Source organism: Prionailurus bengalensis, chromosome B3, assembly GCF_016509475.1.
Source record: "Prionailurus bengalensis isolate Pbe53 chromosome B3, Fcat_Pben_1.1_paternal_pri, whole genome shotgun sequence".
Classification (NCBI taxonomy): domain Eukaryota; kingdom Metazoa; phylum Chordata; class Mammalia; order Carnivora; family Felidae; genus Prionailurus; species Prionailurus bengalensis.
Genome location: NC_057355.1, coordinates 110,744,175 through 110,772,093, shown reverse-complemented (window position 1 = coordinate 110,772,093; position 27,919 = coordinate 110,744,175). Strand labels below are relative to the sequence as shown.

Genomic DNA, 27,919 nt, shown 5'->3' with positions numbered 1-27,919 from the left:
GTGTATTCTATGAGCTACTGTTTATCAAATACATCTTTGCACATTCCTATCCCATCTTTCTTCATTTTCTGTCTTTCCTAAGATGAGTTTCTCCACCTACTCTCATCATGCTCTTTAATAAAGGATCCCAGCTCAAGAGGATCACTTCTTACCTGGCTTGTTGTCCCTAGTCAACTTGTTTCTTCTCCGTTCCAGAGCATGTTGTTTATCTCCATTTTAGCATTTTCCATTTATACTGTGAGCAACTTTAAGACAGAGATGATGATTTATTTATCTTCCTATGGCTATAGCGTAGCAAGTGAAGTGGGAGGAAGAGAATAATTTCCCTAGGAAATGAAGGAAATACTGCTAAAGACACAGGTAGGGGAAATTTCCCAACTTTCTTGGAAGAGGTTCAAATTCTTTAATTATTGACATCCACTTACTTGAAGTAGCTTCTTGGAATTAAGAGTTCAGAGAATCTCTGGGGCACCTGGGTGGCTAGTCCAACTTTGGCTCAGGTCATGATATCATTGGTGGCGGGTTGGAGCCCCACCTGGGGCTCTGTGCTGACAGCTCAGAGCCAGGAGCCTGCTTCAAATTCTGTTATCTCCCTCTCTCTCTGCCCCTCCCCCATTTGTGTTCTTTCTCTCTCTCTCAAAAATAAATATTAAAAAAAAAGTTCAGAGACTTTCTAATAAAAACTGCATTTTCTAGAATTCAAGTTTGTAACTTTCCTGACATGGAAGTTAAGCCTCTAAATCAGCCTCATCAAGCTCAAAAAATCTACAGCCTGCATCCAGGAACCAATTAATTTCTTCTGTGCAACCCCACCTAGCTGTTAGAATTTATTAAAATACTACCTTTAAGTCAAGATAACTGTGATCTCTTAACTTATTTGATCAATGGCGCAGTATTGTCCTGGGATCTACATCTAATCTTGCCACCACTGGTCAATTGGCACGTGGCTTTCAGGACATGAGCCGTCAGAAACAGCTCTGTAATTACTTGTGATTACTTGAGTCGAACGATTCCGGGCCTATGGTGGTTATTTCGCCTTCATTCACCATTAAACACTTGATTCTGTGCCAGCAGGATGTCCGGGTGCTTGGCCACTCGCACCTGGGACGCCGGCCCCCAGGGTCGTGGCCTCTCCGAACCAACGGTGGTCAGAGGCAAGCCGGCAGCATCAGCCGGAGGGAAACGAGGGCTGAAGTTGGAGAAGGGGTCGGACATGGTCCGCCCGCCCAGCGCCGCGACGCCTGGCGGGTGTCAAGGCGAACCTCAACGCAGCCACCCCGCTGAGCCTCAGCACCCCCACGCCGCCGGATGCGCTCGAGGCGGCCGCGCGCGGCCAGGCGCCCTCCCGGCGCGGCAGTGGGGGGCGGGGCTGGGCGCTGCGCGCGCCGGCGCGTGGAGGCCGCGGGCGGTGGCGGAGCGCGCGCGGCCTGGGAGGGGCGCGCGGGGCGGAGGCGCGCGGCGGCGGCGGCTGCGGCCTGTGGCGCCGTCACCGGGCAGAGCCGAGCGGGTCCGGCTAGGCGCTGCTGCCGCTGGCCAGGTGCGCGGGGACGATTCCGGGCTGCGCCAGGGTCCGGCCCGCCTTCCCGCCGCCGACGTCCTCCCGTCTGCGGGCCGCCAGGGTCCCGTTATCATGTCGCTGAGGCAGCGCCTGGCCCAGCTGGCTCGCCGTCTGCAGGAGCCGCAGAAAGTGGCCCGTTTCCAGAGGCTGTGCGGGGTGGAAGCGCTGCCTCGCCGCTCCGCCGCTCCCGCCACCGATCCGAGGGAGGATGAGAAGGCGGAGGCGCCCCTAGCCGGAGAAGCCCGGCGCCGAGAGCCGCAGCCTGGGGCGTCTGCAGGCCCCCAGCCGCCCGGGAACGACCGCAATCAGTGTCCCGCCAAGCCCGGCGGCGGCGGCGGCGGCGGCGGCGGCGGCGCCCCCAACGGCGTGCGGAACGGGCTGGCGACCGAGCTGGGCCCGGCCTCGCCGCCGCGCGTGGGGGCCCTGCGCCGCAACTCGCTGACGGGCGAGGAGGGTGAGCTGGCCCACGTGAGCAACTGGCCGCTCTACTACCTGTTCTGCTTCGGCACCGAGCTGGGCAACGAACTCTTTTACATCCTGTTCTTCCCCTTCTGGATCTGGAACCTGGACGCCCTGGTGGGCCGGAGGCTCGTGGTCATCTGGGTGCTGGTCATGTACCTGGGCCAGTGCACCAAGGACATCATCCGCTGGCCGCGGCCCGCCTCGCCGCCCGTGGTCAAGTTGGAGGTCTTCTACAACTCCGAGTACAGCATGCCCTCCACCCATGCCATGTCCGGCACCGCCATCCCCATCTCCATGATCCTCCTCACCTACGGCCGCTGGCAGGTAAGGGTCCCTTGTCTGTCGTCTGCTCAGCCTTGGAGAGTTAAACTACCCGGAGTTGTCTTCACTCCCCGCAGTTATGTTAATTTGGCCGTTCCCCTCCCAAACCTCTCTTTCCGCGGGATTTCACAGTCCCCGCAAACAGGCCTTTTCTAGGTTTTAAAAAATTAAATGATCCGGGAAAACTTAAGAGACTTAGCTGTCAAACTGTATTCTAATAACAGTGCCTTTCTTAGAACCCAAAGGAAACGCTATTCGTGGAGTAACATTATCATTGAGCTTTGGTTGAGTTTTTAAAATGGTTTTAATTCTTGTGATGCACAGAATATAATTGTAATTAAGTATGATGGTCTTACACTTAACCAAGACCCAGTTTCACCATAATGATGCCTTGCCCCAGACTAATTCTGCCAGGCTTGGGTAAAGTCTTGAGCTTTATTTACTCTGAGACAGTGTTTATAAAACCGTCGTGTAATTGCAAAACAAACATGGTCGTTCGAGGCTATGAAGAAATGAATGTTAAACGAAGGCCACTGTTTATGGAAGTGAATGGAACGCAGGCTGAGTTATCTTTTTTAGGGGTGTGGCTGCTAATTTGCTGTTGGATACAAAGTTTAATTAATCTCCTAAATCACTGATTTGTAGTATCAGTTGTTGAGCTGTTACAGTATTACTGTTTCATTAGCTTTGAAAGTGCATACTTTTATTACAGTTTTTCTTAAAATCAGGGCTCTTGGTCAGACTAGTGGGTTTATAAAAATGACACGTAACGACAGCAAGGACAGCCTGACAATCAGGGATGAGTTTCTAATGGGAAATATCTTATATTTTGCCTACTTCTTTTGGCCTCCCATTTTTCACTCTTTCATGTTACTTAGGTTTGAATACTGATTCTCTTTTTTATAGAAGCAACATTTATTCTTAGACTGCTATCTTGTTTTATCCATCTTTTAAAAATTATAAGGAGCTTTGTTCCTACTGTAGACCAGTCCCTTAATTTAAGAATAAACTTAGTAATCATGGAGAATCTAAAGAATTAGACATCCTCAATTTTTTTTTTTTCCATCAGAGCACGAAATCATCTTAAATTGAGATATACTCAATTCTGTGTAAAACTCCATTATGTTAAGCTTACTCATTCCAGATTTAATTGCAGTATAATGTCTTATCCCCATGGGCACTTCTGTGCAGTACATCTCTCTTACAGTATCATGCAAAATATGTAATGTGCAGAGTAAGAATGACAGAATTACGACAGAAGAGTACCATGGACAATTATTTTTTCCTATTTAGCCAAAGGCGATATAGGTGATACTCAAAATTGTAAAATAGTGCTGCCTGTTTTGCATGAAAGATAAATATGTTTTATTTGATCTAAATATTTTAGAATTTAAGATTGTCATTGATTTATGTTTGGCATATTTACTGGTTAGCTAATGATGTTTGTCTTATTTTCATGAGACTTTCAGGAAAAAACTGTAACTGTAGGGTCTTTTATAATTCCTCAATGAGTAGCTATGTTGCATGGTGTTACTATTAGAGTCCAAGTTAAAAAAAAAAGTTATTTTTTGCTCACTTATTCAAAGCACGTGCTAACAGAAAGTCTGAAAACTGTACTGCTGATGATTTATGAATTGTAGATATTAGTATTGTAATATTTCAGGGTTACTTGAATTCTTAGAAAAAGCTTACATTATAGTTTTGGACAACCTAGTATGTTTAATTCAAAGTTTGAGGAATTCGTATATTGTACAATTTTATAAATTTAGCTAGACATGACTTTAAAAATCACCTACTCTCAAACTGTATTTTACATATGTGGAGACTGAGCTATTAGAATTAATCTTGTAAAATTAAATTTCTTATTTTAGATTTTTTTACTTTAAATTCGAGTAAACTTCTAAATTCGAATAATTGTTTATCTTTTGGTTATAGAAGAAAGGCTCCCTTGTATGGAAGTTCTGTGTTTATAAATGTTTTTAATAACCTAGTATGAAAAACAAAATGCTTTTTTACTTTCTACTTTTTTTTATGTTTACTTTTGAGAGAGAGAGAGACAAAGGTGAGTGGGAGAGGGGCAGAGAGAAAGAGAGACACAGAATCCAAAGCAAGCTCCAGGCTCTGAGCTGTCAGCACAGAGCCCGTCGCCGGCTCAAACACATGAACTGTGAGATCATGACTTGAGCCAATGTCTGATGCTCAATTGACTGAGCCACCCAGGCGCCCCAACTTTTTTACTCTTTAAAAAAATCCTGTTATAATTGAAAACAAAAGTACCTTCCTTTGCTTAAGCTGTTTTGGTCCTACTCTCTGTCAGTTAGTATTGTAGTAGTTTGGAGGCTTATATTTTCAGGAGTGTGTAATGAAAAAACGATACCGGAAACTGGGGTAAGAATTAAGCAATGAAAGCCTGGTGTTTTTCTAATTAATAGTAGTTTGGGTTGATAGTCCTGTCTATCTGCTGGGCCCCTAGTGCTTATTCAGGACAAGTGTGGTTATTTCTATATGCCTGGGATGCTGAAACATCTCTGGAAACAGTTCTCTCACATACCATCCTTTTGGTGTGGAATAACTGCTCCCTGCCAATTAATGTGAAATCAGCTTTTGAAATCTGCTCAAGATTGACTTCCTATAAAGAGTATCCACCACCACCCCCCTTTTTTTGGCTGTTTAAAAAAAATTTTTTTTAAGTTTATTTATTTTGAGAGAGATAGAGACCGTGCAAGTGGGGGAGGAGCAGAGAGAGCTGGGGAGAGAGAGAATCCCAAGCAGGCTCCATGCTGCCATTGCAGAGCCCCAAGTGGGACTTGAACTCATTAAACCTTGAGATCCTGACATGAGCCAAAACCAGGAGTCTGATGCTTAACCCACGGAACCTACCAAGTGCCCCTACACAGAGCCTTTTTATTTTTAATTAACCCCTTCTGTTTCATCAATCCTCATTTATTCTTAAAATGACCATAGACCAACAAAATTGCTTTGGGCTTGTTTAAAGTGCAGGTTTCTATCCCTACTCTCAGAGATGCTGATCCATTAGCCAGCTAAGTGAGGTCTATTGCATTTTACTGAAGTTTCCCAAAGATTTTTGAGGGAAAAAAAAGTATTTTCTTAAACCCCTAATAAGTAAAATTAACTCTTGATCCTTAAAATATATTTTGTATTTCTCCAACATTGTTGTCTCACCTTTTTTGCAATTCCAGTCTTTGAGTCTTTTTAAGGTATGTTATATCAAAAGAGAGATCGGAACAGTATGACTCCAAGCAGTTATTTGATACTAGAAGAATTTTTTTTCATGCTGATGCAAGATAGAAAGTGTATGGCATTTCCAGGTATTAAGTAACTTGAAATCCATTAGCCAGGATAATAATTACTGCTTTCGTATTATTTGTTGGAATTTTTTTATAGCCTGAATTGGGAAAAAATAAGAAATCAGGAGCATTAGGTATTAAGAACATGGTCCTTTGAAGAATAATCTAAAATTAAAAGTAAAGCACTCCTTTTGTACTTATTTTTGCATGTTCTTTCCAAAAATAAAAATTCTTAATTTTTAAATAATATTGCATATGAGTTCTAATTATATACTTGATTTAATGACGTTAAGAAAGTTTTAGATTAATCTCATTTTAAAAAATTGTCATCATACACTTTATAGCCAAACCCATTCCCAACTGGTCCATATGCTCTCACTAATTTTAATAATAATAATAGTAATTCTAGTGTTAACATGTATGAAGGTCAGACATTTTTTAAAATGTCTATTACCTGATTTAGTCTACTTTTATAACTTCCCAATGTTTGGTCCTACTATTAATACAAGTTTACAGATCAGGAAAGTAAGGTAGAGGAAGATTAATTTATTCAAAGTAATATAGCTAGTAAGTCTCACAGGGAAAATTTAAATCTTACAGACTTCAGGGGCACCTGGGGGGCTCAGTCTGTTAAGCGTCCAACTTTGGCTCAGGTCATGATCTCAACTGGTTCAGGTCATGATCTCATCGTCCGTCTGTGAGTTTGAGCCCAGCATCAGGCTCTGTGCTGACAGCTCAGAGCCTGGAGCCTGCTTCGGATTGTGTTACCTCTCTTTATGTCCCTCCATAGCTCATGCTCTATCTTTCTGTCTCAAAACTAAATAAACATTAGAAAAAAATTTTTAATCTTACAGACTCCAGAGCTTATGCAGAAAATTCTTTTGAGGGGCGCCTGGGTGGCGCAGTCGGTTAAGCATCCGACTTCAGCCAGGTCACGATCTCGCCGTCCGTGAGTTCGAGCCCCGCGTCGGGCTCTGGGCTGATGGCTCGGAGCCTGGAGCCTGTTTCCGATTCTGTGTCTCCCTCTCTCTCTGCCCCTCCCCCGTTCATGCTCTGTCTCTCTCTGTCCCAAAAATAAATAAACGTTGAAAAAAAAAAATTAAAAAAAAAAAAGAATTGCATTAAAAAAAAAAAAGAAAATTCTTTTGAAATCACACTATGTGATTTTTAAAGAATCTTTTAAATAATAAATATTTTTGAAATAGGATTGTGTCAAACTACACAAACAGCTTTTTAGAAGCTTGAGAAGCTTTTAGAAACATGCCTTGAGAAGATAATATGTGTGTATATAAACACATATGCAATAGCCACAAATATTTATGTTTTAAACATGTATTAAGTTGTTGACTGAAATCAGTGCTGATTTTTCTCACCCTTCCTTTTCCTCTATTTTTCTAATATAAATAAAAAATTCAGTAAATATAATAAGAGCTTTGGAAAAGAAAAACACATAAGATATTTTATTAAAATATAGTTTATTGTAAATAATAAAGATATCTGTGAGGTCATGAAAAAATAAAAGGAAGGCAAGAAAAACTACAAAAGTGGGTCAGTAATGACAAGAGCTAGAAAAGGCTTCAAGAGCCAAGGAAAACTGATCACACTGGTAATTCTGGGAAGAAACACAGTTCATTAAAAAATCAAATTGGTTTGCTCTTTGATTTCTTTTTACCTCATATCGTACTTGTGCTTGAAATGCACATTTTCCTGATTTTGTAAGCGCTTACTATTAATCCTTCCTTTAAAAATAATTGAATTTATTTGTTTGAGTAGGGAATACTTAATAGAAAATTTAATATTTACATGAAAATATGAAGAGGAGAGTACATTTCTTTTCTTTTTCTATTCCAAAGCTACCAGAATCTCTTTTCCAGAAGAATTCATTGTTCTAATCTGTTGTTTAGCCTTCTGGAGAATCTTTACTTTTGTAGACATATATCTATATAGTTTATTTTTCATACAAATGGTAGCATACTATACTTTTCTGGACCTTGCTTTTTTCATATAGAAATATATTGTGGGAAGATTTTCCTTTTCTTTTACCCAGCAGTTAATGAGTACTAACTTTTTGTGCTTAACTGTTGTTTTAAATGCTTTACATGACTTAATTGTTTTAATCCCCCTAAAATCCTCAGAGTATTATCACCTATTTACAGAAGAAGAAATTGAGGTAGAGGGAAATTAAGTAATTTGCTCCAGTTGACTCTTAAAAGTACCTAACAGACCCTGGATTCAAACCTAGAGAGTTTAAAAGATTTTTTTTTTAAATCTTTATTTAGTTTTGAGAGAGACAGAGACAGAGCAAGAGCGGGAGAGGGGCAGAGATAGAGGGAGACACCGAATCTGAAGCAGGCACCAGGCTCTGAGCTGTCAGCACAGAGTCCAATGCAGGGCTTGAAATCACGAACCGCGAGATCATAACCCGAGATGAAGTCGGACGCTTAACCGACAGAGCCACCCAGGCGCCCCTAAACCTAGAGTTTAGCTGCACAATTATACTATGCTACTGTATTATATTGTCTCTCCGTGTTAGCAGTTTCCATTATATGTGTGTGTGTGTGTGTGTGTACACACACACGTACATGTATATATACATTTTTTTTTAACAATTTGAGATCAGAGCGCGAGCATGTGTGCATGCGTGAGCATGTGTGCATGCGTAAGCATGCACAAGCAGGGGATGGGCAGAAAGAGAGGAAGAGAGAGAGAATCCCAAGCAGGCTCCACACTGTCAGCATGGAGCCTGAACCGCCTGAGTGGAAGTCAGCTGCTTAACTGACTGGGCCACCCAGGCACCCCGGCACTTTCCATACTGTATAAATAGCTGTATTAATTTTTTTCACATTTACATTACTTTCCAATATATTAACACAGTGTAATTTATTTAGTAGGTTGACTATTTCAGTACTGTGTATTCAAAGCTTTTTCATTTTTTTTTTCTATTAGATTGCTGGCATTTTACTTACTGATTTTTTTTTTTTTAATTATACCTTGGGGTGTCTGGGTGGCTCACTGTTGGGAGATTGAGCCCCACATGGGGCTCTGTGCTGTGCATGGAGCCTGCAAAGATTCTCACTCTTCTCTCTCCACCCCTCCCCTGTTTGCTTTGTGCATGCGTGCACACACTCTCTCTAATAAAGAAAAAAAAAATTAAAAAAAAATAAACTATACCTCTTGGGTTTTCCTTTTTCTTTTTAAACTGCTGTTCTGCCTTCAAATAATGTTCTATTTCAAGTATAGCCTAAGAAGCTTGCAATGGTATACTTTCATTTTCCCTCTCTTTTTTTTTATTATTGTTGTCATACACTTTACATCTACATATGTTATAAAACTCACAATAATACATTTTTGTGTAATGTTCCAGCATTTCTAGAAATTTTTTTTTCTCCCCTCTTCCTCTATCTCCCTCCAAATCTTAGAAATTCAGTTTCATGTATGTTAAATTGTTTAACACTGGTCACTCACAGATCACTGATGTGATGGTGATGATGATGATGATGATGATGATGATGATGATGAGTGCAATGTTTTTGCTCTTGGTGCTTCGTTTTATATCATCTCTATTGCTATAACTTCCAGTTCACTGATCTTTTCTTCTGCAGTATCTGATTTTCTGGTGGACTCAAGTAGGATGGGATATATTTTCACATACTATATATTTTATATCTAGAAGCTCCAATTAGATGTTTTTTTAATCTTCCTTTTTTCCTGCTCATGTTATTTCTTTTACATTCTTGAATGTAATATTTTATTCTATTTTTAATGTTCATTTATTTTTGAGGGGGGAGGAGGGGCAGAGAGAGAGGGAGACACTGAACTCGAAAACCGGCTCCAGTCTCCAAGCTGTCAGCACAGAACCCGACTTGGGCTTGACCTCACAAATTGTGAAATCATGACCTGAGCCAAAGTCGGACGCTTAAGCGGCTGAGCCACCCACATGCCCCTTGAGTATAAGATTAAAAAAAAAAAATGAAAAAAAAATTTTTTTAATGTTTATTCATTTTTGAGAGATAGAGCATGAGTGGGGTAGGGGCAGAAAGAGAGGGAGACACGGAGTCCGAAGAAGGCTCCAGACTCTGAGCTGTCAGCACAGAGTCCCACATGGGCCTCAAACTCATGGACTGCGAGATCATGACCTGAGTGGAAGTTAAGTCAGACATTTAACTGACTGAGCTACCCAGACGCCCCTGAGTATAAGATTTTAATAACTGTTTTAAAGTTCTTACCCACTAGTTTCATCATCTTTGTCATCTTTGTGTGGTTCTAATATTTCTCCTGGTTATGGATTATATTATTCTGCTTCTTTGGTAATTTTTAAGAGTTTTAGATTTTGTTGTATTCCTTTAAATAATGTTGGACTTTGTTGTGGTTACAGTTTAATGTTTTTAAGCTTGCTAGAGAGAGTCCAGAATAACCATAGGTTAGAGCTAATTTGTCCTCACTGCTAAGGTCATAAGATTCTTATTTTTTTTTAAGATTTTTTTTTTTTTTAAATAATCTCTACACCCAACATGGGGCTTGAGTTTAAAACCCCCGAGATCAAGAGCTTGTTCTTTGTAAGGACTGAGCCAGCCAGGTGCCCCAAGCAATAACCTTCTAAAGAGTACCCAATTCCCTTAGTACTCTGCTGGGTAGGAAAGTGATTCCAGGCCTGTGTGAACTTTGGGAATTGATTGGCCTACTGTTTTCTGGTATTTTTTTCTCCCATCCTTGTGGACTTTCACCCCATGCATGCACAGATTAATACTCAGCAAACTATTTGCAGAGACCCCCTACAGATCTTCTGGACTTGTGCGATTCCTCTCTCCAGTGTTCTGTCCTGCAAACTAATAGCTGCCTTGGCCTCTGGAAATTCCAGTCTTCTTCCCCTTAACTCAGTGAAACTGCTAGACTTTGTTTTGGTTCCTCCTCCCATGCTACAGCCTGGAAACTGCCTCCAGCAGCAACCTAGGGCAGTCGTAGGGCCCATCTCATTTGTTTCCCTTTTCTCATGAATTACAGTTCTGTGCTGCTTGTTTTCCAGTATCTGAAAATGGTTGTTTTATATAATTTGTCTCGTTTTCTGGATGTTTACAATGGAACAGCTGTACTTACAACAGTTAATCCTTTATGGGCAGAAACAAATCCTCTCACCTCTACTTACTGGTTTTTGTTTTTTATATTAAAAAATGTATTGAGATGTAATTCATGTACCATACAGTTCACCCATTTAAATTATGCAATTCAATAGCTTCCAATAGGGGTGGCTCAGTTGATGAAGCATCAGACTTTGGCTCAGGTCATGATCTCATGGTTCATGAGTGCAAGCCCCACGTTGGGCTGTGTGCTGACAGCTCAGAGTCTGGAGCTTGCTTCAAACTCTGCGTCTCCCTCTCTCTGCCCCTCCCCCACTCTTGCTCTGTGTGTGTCTCTCAAAAATAAATAAACATTAAAAAAAAAAATACCTTTCAATATATTCATAGAGTTGTGCAACCATCATCACAGTCAATTTTAGAACACTTTCTACCACCCAAAGGAATCCCATACTCCTAGCAGTCATTCCCCATTTCCCCCCAATTCCTAGGTAACCCTAGACAACCACTAATCCACTTTATGTCTCTATAGATTTGCCTACTTTGGACATTTATATCTTTATGTCTCTATAGATTTGCCTACTCTGGACATTTATATCTCTGGATATAAATGGGAACATACAATATTTAGTCTGTTGCTGGCTTCTTTCACTTAGCATGTTTTAAGATTCATCTGTATTATAGCATGTATCAGTACTTCATTCCTTTTTATTGCTAAGTAATATTCCATCAGATAGATATACCACATTTTATTTATCCTTTCATTTGCGGGTAGACATTTGGTTTTACTTTATTTTGAATAATGTTGCTACGGGTATTATTGTATAAATTTTTGCATGGACATATGCTTTTGTTTCTCTTGGGTTACTTTTTGCTTTTTGAAGCCCTTTATATTGTGTTCAAATTAGCCTTTTGTCTGTGTGTGATTTAGAAATACGTGTTCCTAAATTGTTACTTCTCTTCTGCTTTTTTGTTTTTCAAGCAGAATTATTTTCTTTTTATACGTCAGTCTTTTGTTTCGTGGTTTCTAGGTTTTGTGTAATATTTAGAATAGTCTTCTACCATGATTTGTTGCAGTACTTTTATGGTTTTTGTTTTTGTTTTTGTTTTTTTTTATGCTTAAAAGATGGCTTTGAACCATCTCTTGCTTTGAGTAAGGAATCTAAATTGATATTTCCCAATGGCACCATTTATTGAATAGTCCATTTTCCCCTGACTTTAACTGTCACTTTTTTTAAAAGTTTATTTATTTATTTTGACAGAGAGAGTGCAAGTGCACACACAAATGAGCACAAGTGGAGGCAGAAAGAGAGGGAGAGAATCCCAAGCAGCTCTGTGCTATCAGCACAGAGCCCGATTGGGGGCTTGATCTCAGGAATCATGAGATCATGACCTGAGCCAAAATCAAGAGTCTGATGCTTAACTTACTGAGTCACCCAGGTGCCCCTGTATTAATCATAGATTAAATACAGGTATATATTGGGGTCTGTATCCATATTTTTTACTAAGAATTGATACATCTGCTATTTGTGTGCAAGTTCCATACTATTATATTTACTATAGCTTTATAATATTTTTTCACTTATTCTTGCTGTTTTTACTTGTTTATACAGTCTTCTGTATGTACTTTAGATTTTGTTTTTCTAGTTCCAAAAGAAAAATCCTTTTGCTTTTTTACTAAAAAGATAAAATCATACTTTCATGTTTAAATCTTTGATCTACCTTTAGTGGTTTTGGTATATGTTGTGAGAAATGGGTCTGATGTATTTTTTTCATATTGATAATTAAGCTAATACTATTTTTGAATAGTTCATCCTTTCTCCCCTTATCTGTAATCCCACTTTGTTACGTACCAAGTTTCTATAAGTGTATGGCTGTGATTCTGGGTTTTGTATTCTGTTTCACTGGTCTCTTTTATTTGTCTGTCTCTTTATCAATATCATCATTATGCTTTAATTGCTTTAGACTAAGTCTTAATATCTGTTTATGAAAGTTCTCTACCATATTCTTCAAGATTGTCTTGGCTATTTTTGAGTATTTGCTTTCAATATACATCTTAGAATGAGCTCTTTAATTTCCATAAAAATCTCTGGACTTTTATTGAAATTGCAATGATTTATAAATTAATGTGGAGAGAATTGATAGCCTTACAATATTGAATTTGTCTATGAATATGGTAAATCTTTTTTTTTTTTTAAATGTTTATTTTTGAGAGAGCAAGACAGAGCACAAGCACGGTAGGGTAGGGGCAGACAGAGAGGGAGACAAAATCTGAAGCAGGCTCCAGGCCCTAAGCTGTCAGCACGGAGCCTGACATGGGGCTTGAACCCATGAACTGTGAGATCGTGACCTGAGCCAAAGTCAAATGCTTAAATGACTCAGCCACCCAGGCTCCCTGAATATGGTAAATCTTTATTTAGGTTTTCTTAAATATATTTCAATGGAGTTTTATAATTTCCTCCATATAAATCAAGTATATCTTCTGTTAGACTTGTTTGTAGTTTATGTTTTTTGTTATTGTAAGTGATACCTTGTTAAAATTCAAATATAACTTTTTGTGACTGGAATATAGAAACATACTTGATTTTTATGTATTGATCATATATACAACTTTTTTCAACTCTCCATTAATTTAATAATTAGATGTATATTCTCATCTGTTCTTTATAGAGAAAAATATGTCAGCTGAGAATAATGACAAGTTTATTTCTTTTGTTGCAATTATACATTTTTGTTGACCAAAAAGCTTTAACAATGGTAATGACATTAAATTCCATAAATATAATTATTTCATTTCTAATAAGTACTAGCCAGTCACATAAGTCCTACAGATAAGAGGGCAAATAAAACAAAAATATGGTCTGTTTGCTTGAGGGGATTAGATTGGTGTTTTAGGAAGATTCTTGTATCGATAGTATGGAAAGTGACTAGAGAGCAGTAAGACTGGAAGCAGGGGAAGCAGACCAGGTAAGACGTTACTCCACCAGTTCAAGGGAGAGAAGATGGAGACCTACAGGAGGCTATAAACAACGGCCTGCTGCCTGATTTTATATGACCTGTGAAGTATGAATGGTTTTTTACATCTTAAATAGTTGACAAAGGCCACAAGATTATTTATTTTGTGACATGTGCCAATTATATGAAATTAATAGTTTTAGTGGCTATACATAAAGCTTTATTGGATCACAGCCGTGTCCATTCATTTATATATATCTTGTCTGTGGTGCCTTTGTGCTATGGCAGCAGAATTGAGTAATTGTGACATTGACTATATAATCCACAAAGCCCAACATAGTTACTGTCTGGCTCTTTACAAAAGAACTTGGCTGGCTCCTGACCTAAATAGTGTCAGTGGGAGTAGAAAGAAATGGATACATTTGAGAGATACTAAGATGTAGAATTGATAAGACATGGTGATTAATTGCAAATGACAGTAAAGAAGAAAAACAGGAGTAAAGGATTATTCCTAGATTTACTATTTGGGAAGCTGTGAAATAGTAGTGTGATTTATAGAAATTGCAGAAAGGAGCAGGAGTATGGAGGAAAATTCCATTTTAGATATGTTGAATTTGAGGTGTCTGTAAGACTGAACTATCTGGCAGGCAATTCTGCACATGAAAGAGACCTGGAGAGGTTTGGTATCATCAGCATACATGTGCAGAATGAAGTGATGAGAGTGGATGGTCCTGCCCTTGGAGGGTACACACAGAAGAACAGAGAGTCTAGGGAAAAAACTTTTTTTTTTTTTTTTTTTTTTTAGTAAAAAAATTTTTTTTGATGTTTATTTATTTTTAAGAGAGAGACACAGCATGAGCAGGGAAGGGGTAGAGAGCGAGGGAGGGAGACACAACGTGAAGCAGGCTCCAGGCTCTGAGCTGTCAGTACAGAGCCCGACATGGGGCTTGAACTCGTGAATTGTGAGCTTGTGACCTGAGCCAAAGTCAGATGCTTAACTGACTGAGCCACCCAGGTGCCCCCAAGGAAAAAAAACCTTTAAAGACCTCAATATTTAAGGAATGGATAGGGTAAAAAGAACCTGAAACAGAATCTGACAAGCAGCAGTTTGAGAGGTTTGTCTAACTAAGGTTGTGTGTGTGTGTGTGTGTGTGTGTGTGTGTGTGTGTGTATTTGCGTGTAGGGCTCTAGTAACTCATTTGTACTAGAAAAAAAAATTTATTTGAGGACTAGAATGGGTATCTTCTCATAGAAGTCAAAGTCAAGAAAGTGCTGCCAGGCTTCTGGAGGAATTAGAGCCAGGCCTCTAGAACGCGATTAGAACTAAAGGCAATGCCGTTCATCCCTTTTCTTGGGGTTGCATGGTCTCCCATTTCTGCTTCTTTCTTCTCTCTGTGCTTTGGCACACATGTTTCAGCCTTATCCCTACTTCTACATCATTTCCAAATTCAAGCACACAACAGAGACTGACTTGCTTTCAAACTACTATCGGGAAAGAGAATCTAATTAGCCCAACCCAGCCAATGGATTTACTGCTGTAGGGCCAGGTGTCCATGCCTGACCAAGAGCTGTAGTCGGAAGAGCAGGATCATACAGTAGGAGCATGTCTCCAGGGCCACCCTGCTGGGTCTAAGTGGGGAATATTTGCAGAAGAAAAGAGTGAAAATTGGACAATATCATAAAAAGAATATACTATAAAGGGAAGCTGCAAGTGAGAGTGTTTCTAGAAAAGGAAAGCAGTTAATATTTTTAAATGCTGCTAAAAGAACAAGCAAGATAAGCACTGAGCTTTATAGAAGACTTGGAAAATAAAAATAGGAAAAATCTAATGTTAACATTTTGGTATTTCCTTACAGTTTGAAAATAATTGGGGCCATATTATATATAGTGTTTATTCTTTTTTTATATAATGTGTGATGGTTAATTTTATGTGTCCTTTAGCTAGGCCATGATACCCCGATTTTTGGTTAAACACTATTGTAGATGTTTCTGTGAAGATTTTTTTTTATATGACATTAACATTTAAATCTGTAGACTTTGAGATTACCTTCCATAATATTGGTGGGGCTTTTATCCAATCAATTGAAAGCCTTAAGAGAAAAAAGACTGTCCCCCCCCCCCCCCCCAAGGAGGAGGGGATTCTGTGCTGCTACTCTCTTTGAACTTGGACTACATTAACTCTTTCCTAGATGTCCAGTCTGCTGGCCTACCTGCAGATTTTGGACTCTCCAGCCTCCATGATCATTGAAATAAATCCAATAATAAAGCCAATTCCTTGGAATAAATCTATCTCCATATATGTGTACATTTAGACCTTATTGGTTTCATTATTCTGGAGAGCTCTAATAGGTCATACTTTTTCCTTTCAGCAAACATTCCTAGAAAACATTCTTAATGAATGAAGCACTTACATATTCTTGCAAAATAGTTTTTATATTATAGGATTGTCCTTACTAGAGATATATTACCTCCATTTATAGATGAGGAAGCTGTGATGCAAAGAGCTTATGAAACTAGTGCGTTGTCCTACACCTGAAGAGGTAGGCACCTTTGGAGTAGTCAGCCTAGCTCACAACCCTCTAAAGGTCCCTCACCTTTAGGGCAACTGTATTTTCTCAAATCAGAAATTGAGTTTGGGCAGGTTTCTTCACTAAAGAAGTAAATCGAAAAACCTCCATTTACCATGTGAACTAAAGAACAGAAAAGCTGCTACACAGAAAAGGATGTATGTAATAAGAAGAGATGGTCCTGTGACCATTTATAGTTGCAGTTTCTTCTTGAAGCTTAGCTTCCTTTTGCCTTAAGGTTCAGTGACTCTGTATCCTTATAATGCAGCTCCTTTTTTCTCAACATGAGTTGATTCTGTTATTTCCATTTTTCAGCGTCCCAGTAAATGCATATAGTAAATGTCTAGAACCAGATCTGTGTAGCTCCAAAAACCCGTATTTTAAACTACTACATTATAGTCAATATTAATTCATTGCTGTATGCTATATATAATTTTATGATAAACATGTTTATATATGAATCCTTGCCCACATTTCTATGTCTTTGGTATAGAATTCTAGGAGAGAGATCACTGGGTCAAAGTATATGAACATTTAGACTTTTATATATTGGCAAAATGCTTTCCAAAAGGGGGCATCAATTTTTATTCCACTAACAGGGTATGAGAACAAGGCAGATGTATCATTAATGTGGTATCCTAGTCATCTCTTGTTTACATATACACTATCCATTTCTTGAATTCAAAATATAACTTTTTTCTGGTGCCTGCCTTTGTCCCATATTTAAATTACTCTGAAAATTTTAAATTCTGTTGAAGACAGTTCTTGTAATTGCTTTAATGGCAAGTCATTTTATTGACATTTTTTTCTAACTTCAATGAATGTAAATGACAAATGCCACAATCTAAAAAATAATTCTGATTATGTGTGATAGTTAAGGAAAGTGTATCAGTAAGAATAGAGCTGTTTGGTATAATAACTGAAGGAAATGGTTAGATAAGTGTTCTTGTAATAGACTGTGCAATGAAAAGATTAGGTAGTGGTATGAAATTAAAAGCATCTAGGAGGTCATGTGATCCGTTTTCAGTTTGGTAAATTTTTATTAATTTGAAAATAACATGAAGGACTTGTGTTTCAGCTTTTTTTTTTTTTTTCAACGTTTATTTATTTTTGGGACAGAGAGAGACAGAGCATGAACGGGGGAGGGGCAGAGAGAGAGGGAGACACAGAATCGGAAACATGTTCCAGGCTCTGAGCCATCAGCCCAGAGCCTGACGCGGGGCTCGAACTCACGAACTGCGAGATCGTGACCTGGCTGAAGTCGGACGCTTAACCGACTGCGCCACCCAGGCGCCCCTCAGCTTTTTTTTTTAAAGTATTTTTTTTAATGTTTGTTTGTTTGCTTATTTATTTATTTATTTTGAGAGAGAGGGAAAGATGGGGAGAGGCAGAGAGAAGGGGAGACACATAATTCAAAGCAGGTTCCAGGCTCTGAGCTGTCAGCACAGCTGGGGCTCAAACTCATGAACCTGACCTGGGGCTCAAACTCATGAACCGTGAGATCATGATCTAGCCGAAGTCAGATGCTTAACCAACTGAGCCACCCAGGCGCCCCTTCTTTCAGCTTTTTTGGTAAGACCTAAAGACTTAAGAAAAAACCTTTTTATAAGAGGAAATAACATGAATTTAGCAGATAAAGCTCAACAGTCTCTAAAAAAAAAAAAAAAAGAAAAAAAAAGAGAAAGAAAAATAGAAGCTAGGAACCACTACCAAACTTAAAATTACTATTTGTATGGTGATAAAAGTGTAAAGTAACAAGCACAGTAAATTGGAAGACATCAGAATAGACCACTGGAATATAATACTAAATGTTATTTGGCATCTCTGCATCTGTTTCTTTATCTGTAAAGAGAGGAGAGGGTGGTGGAATTAATGTCTTCAATATCCCTTTTGCCTTTAAGTAAGTAAAGTTTGTACCTAGCCTCCATTCTAAGAAAAACCTACATAAAAAATATCTCAGTGATAATCTGCTTTATCCTAGGGATACAAGGAATTAAACAACACACTTCATACATGAAGGACAGCTTAGTGTAAATAGTGGTTAAGAGCTTAGACTTCGGAATTAGACTCTCAATGTTTGAATCTCAGCTCCATACCTTAATACCTATTTAATCTTAGACCTCTTTTTTCCTCAGTTTCCTTTAAATTAGAATACCTACCTCATAGGGTTGTTCTGATGATTAAATGAGCTAATATTTATAAAGCTCTTAGGATAGTGCCTGGTACATAGTAAGTTTTATGTTCAGTAAAATTATTTAATCTACTAACCCTTCAGTAAAGAACAAATTGACATTATTTTGTTCTAACGTCACTTTTGGCTTTTAAAAAATCCAGACAGTTTATTTGTCAGAAATAAAGGATTGGGTTGGGTAGGAATTAGGGGTAGAGAGTGACAGTCAAGGGAAGGACAGAACAACAAATATGTGTATATCAGAAGTGAGAGAAAGGTTGGTTAGATTGTTATCACAAAGAGAAAGAGGAAGATGACTTTTTAAAAAATAGAAACGAGGGCTCTTACGGACTTTTACAGAATTGCTAAATTTGCCAATGTGGAGAAGACAACTTGAGTTTCCCATGACAATGCCTTTTGCATTTTGAAAATTACTGTATTTAATTGCTCCCATTCCACTTACTGTCCCAAGTGCTAAAGCAGCTCAGGAAGAGCTATTGCCGCCCCAGACTAGATTTGCTCCCAACCCTGGAGATTTGAATAGGGATTTCTTAAAAAACAAATCTCCACAGAATCCATATTAGACAACTGGAGAAATTCTCTGGGGCCTTGTAGCAAGTAGGGCTAGATTATCCAAGAGACAATTAGATAAAAAAATTCTTTGACAGATTGGAATTGGAATAAAGTAATGAATTGGAAACTGCCTGGAAGACTGAATTTACTAAGTTTCTGTTGTTTCTACTCTGGTTTCCAAAGAGGGAATCAGGAATTTTTTGTCTTGTTTCTAATCTCGGGAAACCTTTTACTTTTTCACCATTGAGTACGTTAGCTGTAGGTAGTTCATAAATGCCCTTTATCATGTTGAAGAAATTCCCTTCTTTCCTAGTTTTTTAAATCCTTTTATTATGAAGGATGATCATGTATATTTTTTTCTTAATTCTATTAATACAGTATATTACATTGATTTTTCTTTGTTGAACCACCCTTGCATTTCTGTGATAGATCCCACTTGGTCATGGTGTGTAATATTTTCCCCTTCCACCCCCCAGTGTATAATATATTTTTGAAAATTTTTATTTATCGAGGTGCCTGGGTGGCTCTGTTGGTTAGGCATTGGCCTGGCTGTTGGTTAAGCGTCGGACTCTTGGTTTTGGCTCAGGTCATGATCTCACAGTTTCATGAGTTTGAGCCTGGCTGGCAGCATGGAGCCTGCTTGCTTGCTTGCCTATTTATTTAAAGTTTATTTATTTGTTTGGGGGTGGGGGGAGGTTTTTATATTTCTATACAATTTAGTTACTTTGTTTTAGAAAGTGTATATTAATGTTATTTATTTAAAAAAATTTTTTTAATGTTTATTTTTGAGAGAGAGGGAGACAGACAGAGTGAGAGCAGGGTAGAGTAGGGTAGGGGCAGAGAGAGAGGGAGACAGAATCTGAAGGAGGCTCCAGGCTCTGAGCTGTCAGCACAGAGCCCAATGAGGGGCTCAAACTCACAAAGTGAGATCATGACCTGAGCTGAAATCAAGGGGAAGAGCTTGAGAAAGATTGATATTAAATATCTGGTAAAATTCACCAGTGAAACCATCCGGGCTTCAGGGACTGAGGCTGATGGCAGTTTGCCTGTCTTGTGATCCATCTCAGCATGTGGCATAAATAGGGAAGAGAGAGATCACAGAATGATTGAAAGTGGCATAAGTCACTTTCGTCACAGCTCATTGGCCAAACTAATCACATGGTCCCAATCTAACTTCAAGAGGACCCGAAAATGTAGAGGAGCATAAGGAATATTTGATGAACATTAATGTTTCAACACCTGTTCTCCTTTTATTTCTCCAATGTAATGAACACATTTTATTATGTTATTAATATATTTTATATAATATATAATTTATATATATTTAAATATCACATAATTTGCATATTTTGTGTTTACTATTTAGTGCCTTCCCCTCAGCAAAAGCATAAGCTTATTCTCCTAGAAAATCACACTGCTTACAATTTCTTGCCTATAAGCCTTTGCTCACAGTGTTCCTACTGTGATGCTTTTTATCTTTTTTGTCCTGTACTCCTTTTTTCTAAAGGTGAAATCCTACTTATTTCTCAGGACAGCTTGGATCTTAACTTTATCTGGATGACTTTGCTAACATCTTTAAGTTAAGTGCTCATCCCTTAGGCTCCATCTGAATTTTTAGTATACTGTCATAGCACTTACCTCATTATATAGTTACATGTCTGTCTGCCCCATCAACCAAGTTCCTCATGCATGTGGAAGAATGGCTGGAGACATAGGTAGAGCCTAGAAAAGAAACTAGGAGGATCTGAATAAGGGCAGTTTAAGTAGAGTGGAGAAGAGATGACAGAATCAAGAAATATTTAGAAGGTAAAATCAGCAAGACTTGATTATTTGTTGAATATGAAAGGTAAGGAAAGAATCAAGGATAATTCATGTTTCTCATTTAAGTTTATTATGTATATTATGAAGTTTCCAAGTGAAATAGAGAATATGAGAGGGGGAACAAGTTTGGGTGGTAGGATGATGACATTGGTTTGAAGTATAGTGAGTTTAACTCCATAGAGACCTCAAGGTGAAGACACATGCAGGAGATGGCTGTATGGTTCTTAACCCAAGGAAACAGATGGGTCTTCAGCTTGCAAAGTAGTAGTTAAAAAATAAGAAAAGCAGAGACTACCAATAAGTACTAAGGGCAAAATCCTTATGTATGTATGTATGTATGTATGTATGTATGTATGTATGTATGTATTTATGCTAGTGTTCAAGGAACAGGAACAGAAAGATACACTCTTGTGCGGGAAACACCGAAAAACCAAAGATGGTGAAAGAGGAACCAGGAGAATGTGATACTGTAGATATCAAGGGTGTTTAGACTTTCAGGGAAGTGGTGGCTATGTCAAATGTAGTAGAGAAGTCAAATCAAAACAAGTACGTACCAAATCTTTACCAGTCTTCTTGCAGTCTTAATTAATTCCCTTCTTTCGACCCCACTTGTTATTGAACCATGTTGATTTCCTATTGGATTGAACTGCGTTGGCTTCAATTTTTATGGAGAAATTTCCAATTAATACGGTGTTAACTGCTTCAGATGTGCCCCCCTCCTTCTTCCTTCACAAACTTGCCACCATGGCCATCCATTGTTTGCTCCTTCCCTCTAATATAAGGCGATTCAAAGCCAACTCTTAACATTAGTGCCCTTGATACCAAGAGTTGTCTATATTTTATTGTTTTCCCTTTTTAAGACTTTCTGGGGGTGCCTGGGTGGCTCAGTCGGGTAGGCGGCCGACTTCGGCTCAGGTCATGATCTTGCGGTCCGTGAGTTCAAGCCCCGCGTCGGGCTCTGTGCTGACAGAGCCTGGAGCCTGTTTCGGATTCTGTGTCTCCCTCTCTCTGACCCTCCCCCGTTCATGCTCTGTCTCTCTCTGTCTCAAAAATAAATAAACGTTTAAAAAAAAAAATTAAAAAAGTAAAAAAAAAAGACTTTCTGACCCCAGTATCCCCCCAAGATTTTTCTCAAAAAGGTTACCATTTGAAATTTTAGTGGAGGGGCAGAAGTGGAAAACAAATGACAAGTTGTTGAATATTGAATAGAAGATGGTGAAATATGAACAGAAACTACAAGTAGCAGTCACTGATGGAACTGAGAGGGAGATACTGCTCAGTTCTTCTACGCAGGGAAACGAAGGACACTTACAGGGATCAGAGTCAAGCACTATTCCAGAGGTATTTCATTTTGGAGCCACATGAAAAATATGTCTCCTCCCTATTTTTCTTCCTCTGCAGCATGCTGGTGATTAAGTCTTTACCGTAGAAATGAAAATGAACCAGTTTTCACAATGAAGAGTTGTAGAAACACCAGATTTCATTCATTTGTTCAATTATGCAAAAGTTAAAATCATGCAAAACTTTTTCTTAAATGTCAGCTATGTGCCATGCTTAGTGTTAGGTGCTAGGAATACAATGGGGAATAAAAACACATAGTTCTTGTTTTTGTGGAGTTCTGTGGTATAGTGATATGTTTTTTATTTCCTTGTTATATTTAACCTAATTTATATAACCCATTTTACTTTTTTTTCCCCTTTAGTATCCTCTTCTATGTGGACTGATTCTTATTCCCTGCTGGTGTTCTCTAGTTTGCCTAAGTAGAATTTACATGGGAATGCACTCCATTCTGGTAAGGAAAATTTGTGTTCATAGTGCTTTATTTTTCTCTGAAAATGACAGGCTATTTTATAGTTTTTAATCATTTTCAAACTTACAAGAAACCTGAGAAAATATTACTGTAAATCTTCTTTGTTTTGCAAAAAATATATATATTAACATATTGTTTTGTGAGCATTTAATGTAGTAATTGTATTTTTTAGAAACCGTTCCCAACAATCACAAATAACCAAGTATTATGTTCAGGATAAGGAATAAGGTTTCTCCCGTCTTCCAGTCTCCATTTGATTTTCCTTCTTATGGTCTTTTGTGCCTCTCCACCAGAGTCAAAGCAGCAATGTGAATATAGACATCAATGCGAGCTCTACTCAGTAGTGAACACCCACTGACTAGAAACAACATGAACTTAAACCGTCCTGGTGCCACTTGTATTTACATATTAAACTCTAGTTTTCTTCTTTTCCCCAACGGTACTTTAGGGCTTCCAACAGTTACTTTATTTTAAGAATGCTATTCAGTTTAAAAAGCACCAGCACAGGGACCCTCTACTCTTTAGCCACAACTACTCACCTCCCTTTCTCCCCTTCCCATTGACATTCTAGCTTGCACCATCTCATCACCAGAGGACTGTAACAGCTTCTGAATTAGTAGCCCTACTTCCAGTCTGACCACATTCCATACGGTGTCTAGCCTCCTGTTGTAGTTTACTTCCAAAGCACAAACATGACGCCATACTGAATGACTTGTTTCCTCAAATGTAATTGGTGTCTCTTACCTCGATACCTTTAGGAAAGTTGTAACTTCTGCTTGGAATACCCGTTTCCCTTTGTCTAGCTAACTATCCATTCTTCAGGATTCACAGAAAGTGTTCTTATCTCCTAAAAGCCTTGTTACATTCCCCATCTTGCCTTTCTCTAGACTGGCTAGATGACCTTTCTCCCAGAGCATCTTGAGCATAATTCTGGCACAACTACAACTTCTTTTTTCCTTATCTGTCACCCCCACTAGAAAATAAGCAACATAAGAAAAGTAACTCTATGTTCCCTCACTATCCCTTGCATCTAGTGTAGTGTCTCTTACTGCACTCTATGAACGTATTATGTATTTAGTAGATAAAGGATCAGAAAAAAGTGGAGAAATATGAACTAATTCATGTGATCAAAAAATTTATAACTGGCTATATCAAATTTTTCTTGTCCTTTGCAATAATTTAACACTTTTAGAATTTTCTACTCATGAAAGTATCTAATTAGCTTGTTTCATAGCTGTAGAAATATTGGGTTTCTATTTCTTAACTTGGATTGCTTGCCTCCAGTAGCTGCCCCTTCACTAGTAAATTTCCACAAGTCCCAAATACTATTTTAATAAGCAAATTATTTGTGTTCAACTTTTTATAATTAATTGTATTAATACAAATTGTGAATTTACATATAATTTCCTTTCTGATTAATCTCTACTAATTTTATAAGCCTCGGTATCATTTAAAAAAAATTTTTTTTAGCGTTTATTTATTTATTTATTTTTATTATTTTTTTTAATTTTTTTTTCAACGTTTATTTATTTTTGGGACAGAGAGAGACAGAGCATGAACGGGGGAGGGGCAGAGAGAGAGGGAGACACAGAATCGGAAACAGGCTCCAGGCTCTGAGCCATCAGCCCAGAGCCCGCCGCGGGGCTCAAACTCCCGGACCTCGAGATCGTGACCTGGCTGAAGTCGGACGCTTAACCGACTGCACCACCCAGGTGCCCCTGCGTTTATTTATTTTTTGAGAGAGAGAGAAAGAGTGTGAGCAGGGGAGGGGGAGAGAGAGAGAGGGAGACACAGAATTCGAAGGAGGCTCCAGGCTCTGAGCTGTCAGCACAGAGCCCGACGCGGGGCTTGAACTCACAAACTGAGATCATGACTTGAGCTGAAGTTGGACACTTAACTGACTGAGCCACCCAGGCACCCCCAGTATCCGATTTTTATATCATATCTAGCATTTGTCACAAGAAAATGTTATCCATTTCTGTGCCTTGTTAATGATTCTCTTCCAACTACAAAAGTTAGTAATATTGCTCCTAAAAATTTACCAAATGGTTATGTATCTTTGAGTGATAAAAAATGGATCCCTGATATTTCTGGAAGATAAAGCTATTAGATATTACCCTTAGGTTCATTATCATAATAAAAAGGGGAATAAGAATCTGATTATATTTAATATACTTTCTAAAAGATGTGCTTTTGGGGCTCCTGGGTGGCTCAGTTGGTTAAGTGTCTGACTCTTGGTTTCAGCTCAGGTCATGATCTCACAGTTCATGAGTTCAAGCCTCACATCGGGCTCCATCCTGACAGGACAGAGCCTGCTTGGAATTCTCTCTCTCCCTCTCTCTCTGCCCCTCCTCTGCTTGCTCTACGTATCTCTCTCAAAATGAATAAACTTTAAAAATTAAAAAAAAATTAAAAATAATAAAAGATGTGTTCTTTAAAAACATGTTTAGTGGATTGATCAAACATTCAAGCTGAGTTCAGTTCAGTTTTTATATACTGGACTTCTGTTTTTGAATCAGCTGACCTAAAAACAATATTGATGTATTATTTTTCAAATCATGAGTCTGATAATCCTAGTCCTTTATTCAAAAACCTTCTTGTCCCATAGAATGTTTCATCAATTTTATTCAGACTAGCTACTGAATTTTATTGTGTAGTATTACAAATTTTTGTTTTCCTTTTATTTTTTATTTCTTTTTAAAAGTAAAATCATGAGTAATGTGCAGACGTTACAAACTATGATCCTGTGTTATAACCACAATTATTCCTAATAAGAAATACATTGCTTATTATTTGATAGTTGATGGATGAAACTATACCTATAATGAATCCCTCCCTTTCTTACATTATGGATCTAATATATTCCCACAATTTTCACTTTTTCCTATATTTTAATATTTCAGTAATTACCTTCATTTTGAATTATTTTCTATTTATTTATTTGAGAGAGAGAGAGAGGGGGAGGGAGGGAGAGGGGTGGGGGGGGGCAGAAAGAGAGGGAGAGAATCACAAGCAGGCTCCATGCTGTCAGCACAGAGCTCTTCGTGGGGCTTGATCTCATGAAACTTGAGATCATGAACTGAGCTGAAATCAGGAGTCTGATGCTTGACTTCCTGAGCCACCCAGGTGCCCTTTTAACTATTTTCTTTTTTTTTTTTCCAACTTTTTTTTTTTTTTTTTTTTTTTGGGACAGAGAGAGACAGAGCATGAACAGGCGAGGGGCAGAGAGAGAGGGAGACACAGAATCGGAAACAGGCTCCAGGCTCTGAGCCATCAGCCCAGAGCCCGACGCGGGGCTCGAACTCACGGACCGCGAGATTGTGACCTGGCTGAAGTCGGACGCTTAACCGACTGCGCCACCCAGGCGCCCCTTTTTAAATTTTTTTTTCAACGTTTTTTTTTTTTTTTTAATCTATTTTCTTGATCATAGTTTGTATCTTTACTATTTACTGTGAAATTAGTATGGAGCTATAGGCAGTGTATGCCCTACAAGTTGCTAATAGGTGCTTAGATACCTATTATTATTAAGTGGATGTCTTCATTAACACAAGAAGAGGCTTCTTGTGTTATTTATCATTTATTCTAAATGATTTATAATGAACACTTCATTCAGTATTTTCCATAAGTTCTGTATGTTTTTGTTACAACACAAAGAGCAACAGCTTAGTTTATTTTCAACATCCGCCTACTTTCCTAAATTGATTTTCTTACTTCCAAGACAAGTATAGAGGAGTTACTACATCTATTTATTTGTTATAAACCTAGCTCTCAAAATTTAAATTAATGGGGTGCCTGGGTAGCTCAGTCGGTTAAGTGTCCCACTCTTGGTTTCAGCTCAGGTCATGATCTCATGGTTCTTGGAATTGAGCCCCCCATCAGGCTCTGTGCTGACAGTATGGAGCCTGCTTGGGATTCTCTCCTCCCTTTCCCTGACCTTCCCTGGCTCACGTGTGTGGATGCAGTCTCTCTCTCTAAACAAATAAACTTAAAAAATATTAAATTCATAAAACCACAGGCCATTTTTTAAGTTACTGGACTGGGTACTTGTCAAACTACTGTTTTGTTTCTGTCTTAGTAAAATTATGAATATATTGTAAATCCATGTACCCAAAATTTTCCAAACAATTTTATGTGTCTATATGTGTAAAGTCTTTTTAGAAAGATATTATGAGATTATAAAGTAGTAAGTATACCTCAAACCCATTTTTATAAGAAGAAATAAAATCAAACCAACCATATACACACAAAAAAACCCCCAAAAATCCAAAAACATATTAGAGAGAAAGATCTAGAGCAATAAACATTGAGAGTTTTAATAGTAACTGTACCTGGGTAATAACTGCTTATTGGGGCACCTGGGTGACTCAGTCAGTTAAGCGTCCAACTTTGGCTCAGGTCATGATCTTATGATTTGTCTTTCAAGCCCTGCATTAGGCTCTGTGCTGACAGCTCAGAGCCTGAAGCCTGCTTCAGATTCTGTGTCTTCCTCTCTCTCTGCCCCTCCCCTGCTCACACTCTGTCTCTGTCGCTCAAAAATGAATAAAATGTAAAAAAAAACACACCACCACCTACTTGTTATTATTTGTATTTTCTAGTTTTCCTATAATGACCGCGTATTAAATCTGAATTTTAATTAAAGGTAAATATTCCAAAATCTGTCCTTAATAGTGCACTTATAGTAGTGTATTAGCATGTTGAAATAAGAAGCAGGACACCTAAAATATGTTATAATTGAGGTGCCTAGTGGCTCAGTCGGTTGAGCGTCCAACTCTTGATTTTGGCTCAGGTCACGATCCCAGGGTCATGGGATCGAGCCCCCATGTCGATTCTCTCGATCTCATGAAGATTCTCTCTCTGCCTCTGCCCCTCTCCCCCATTTGTGTTTGTACTCTCTCTCTCAACATAAAATAAAATAAAATATTATAATTGAAAACACCCCAGCAACTCACTAGGATATCATAGGAGCCTGGAATTCTAATCTCAGCAAATCACCAGCCTCTCTATGTCTATTTCCTGATCGGAAGAAATGAAAAGGATAAAAGTTTAGACTTAATATGTAATAAATCTGTGTTGAATTTATGGTACTTGATACCTTCTTCCTTCCATAAATTTGATAACCTTGAATATTCCATTCAAATGTGTAATTATCTATTAACTTTGAGGGAATATTAAGTTACCTGTGATTAGTATCTAAAATTATGTGCTAAGGTTTTTTTTTTTAATTTGCTAATTTAAGTTCTTTTTGCTACCTTTAACATTAACTTTCCTTTATTACATACTTTGTGCTGTAATGCTTAAAACC

The 27,919-nt window shown here is 38.5% G+C and overlaps 1 protein-coding gene across 1 annotated transcript in view; it reads left to right on the top strand.

The window, feature by feature from the left end:
- The first annotated feature begins 1,409 nt into the window (after positions 1-1,409).
- SGPP1 (sphingosine-1-phosphate phosphatase 1) overlaps positions 1,410-27,919 on the top strand; it is a 38,651-nt gene continuing 12,141 nt past the window's right edge. Inside the window, exons 1-2 of the mRNA XM_043556318.1 lie at positions 1,410-2,344; positions 22,510-22,599. Of these exons, the coding sequence (XP_043412253.1) occupies positions 1,631-2,344; positions 22,510-22,599 (804 nt within the window). The 5' untranslated portion in view covers positions 1,410-1,630. The remainder of the gene's footprint in view (positions 2,345-22,509; positions 22,600-27,919) is intronic.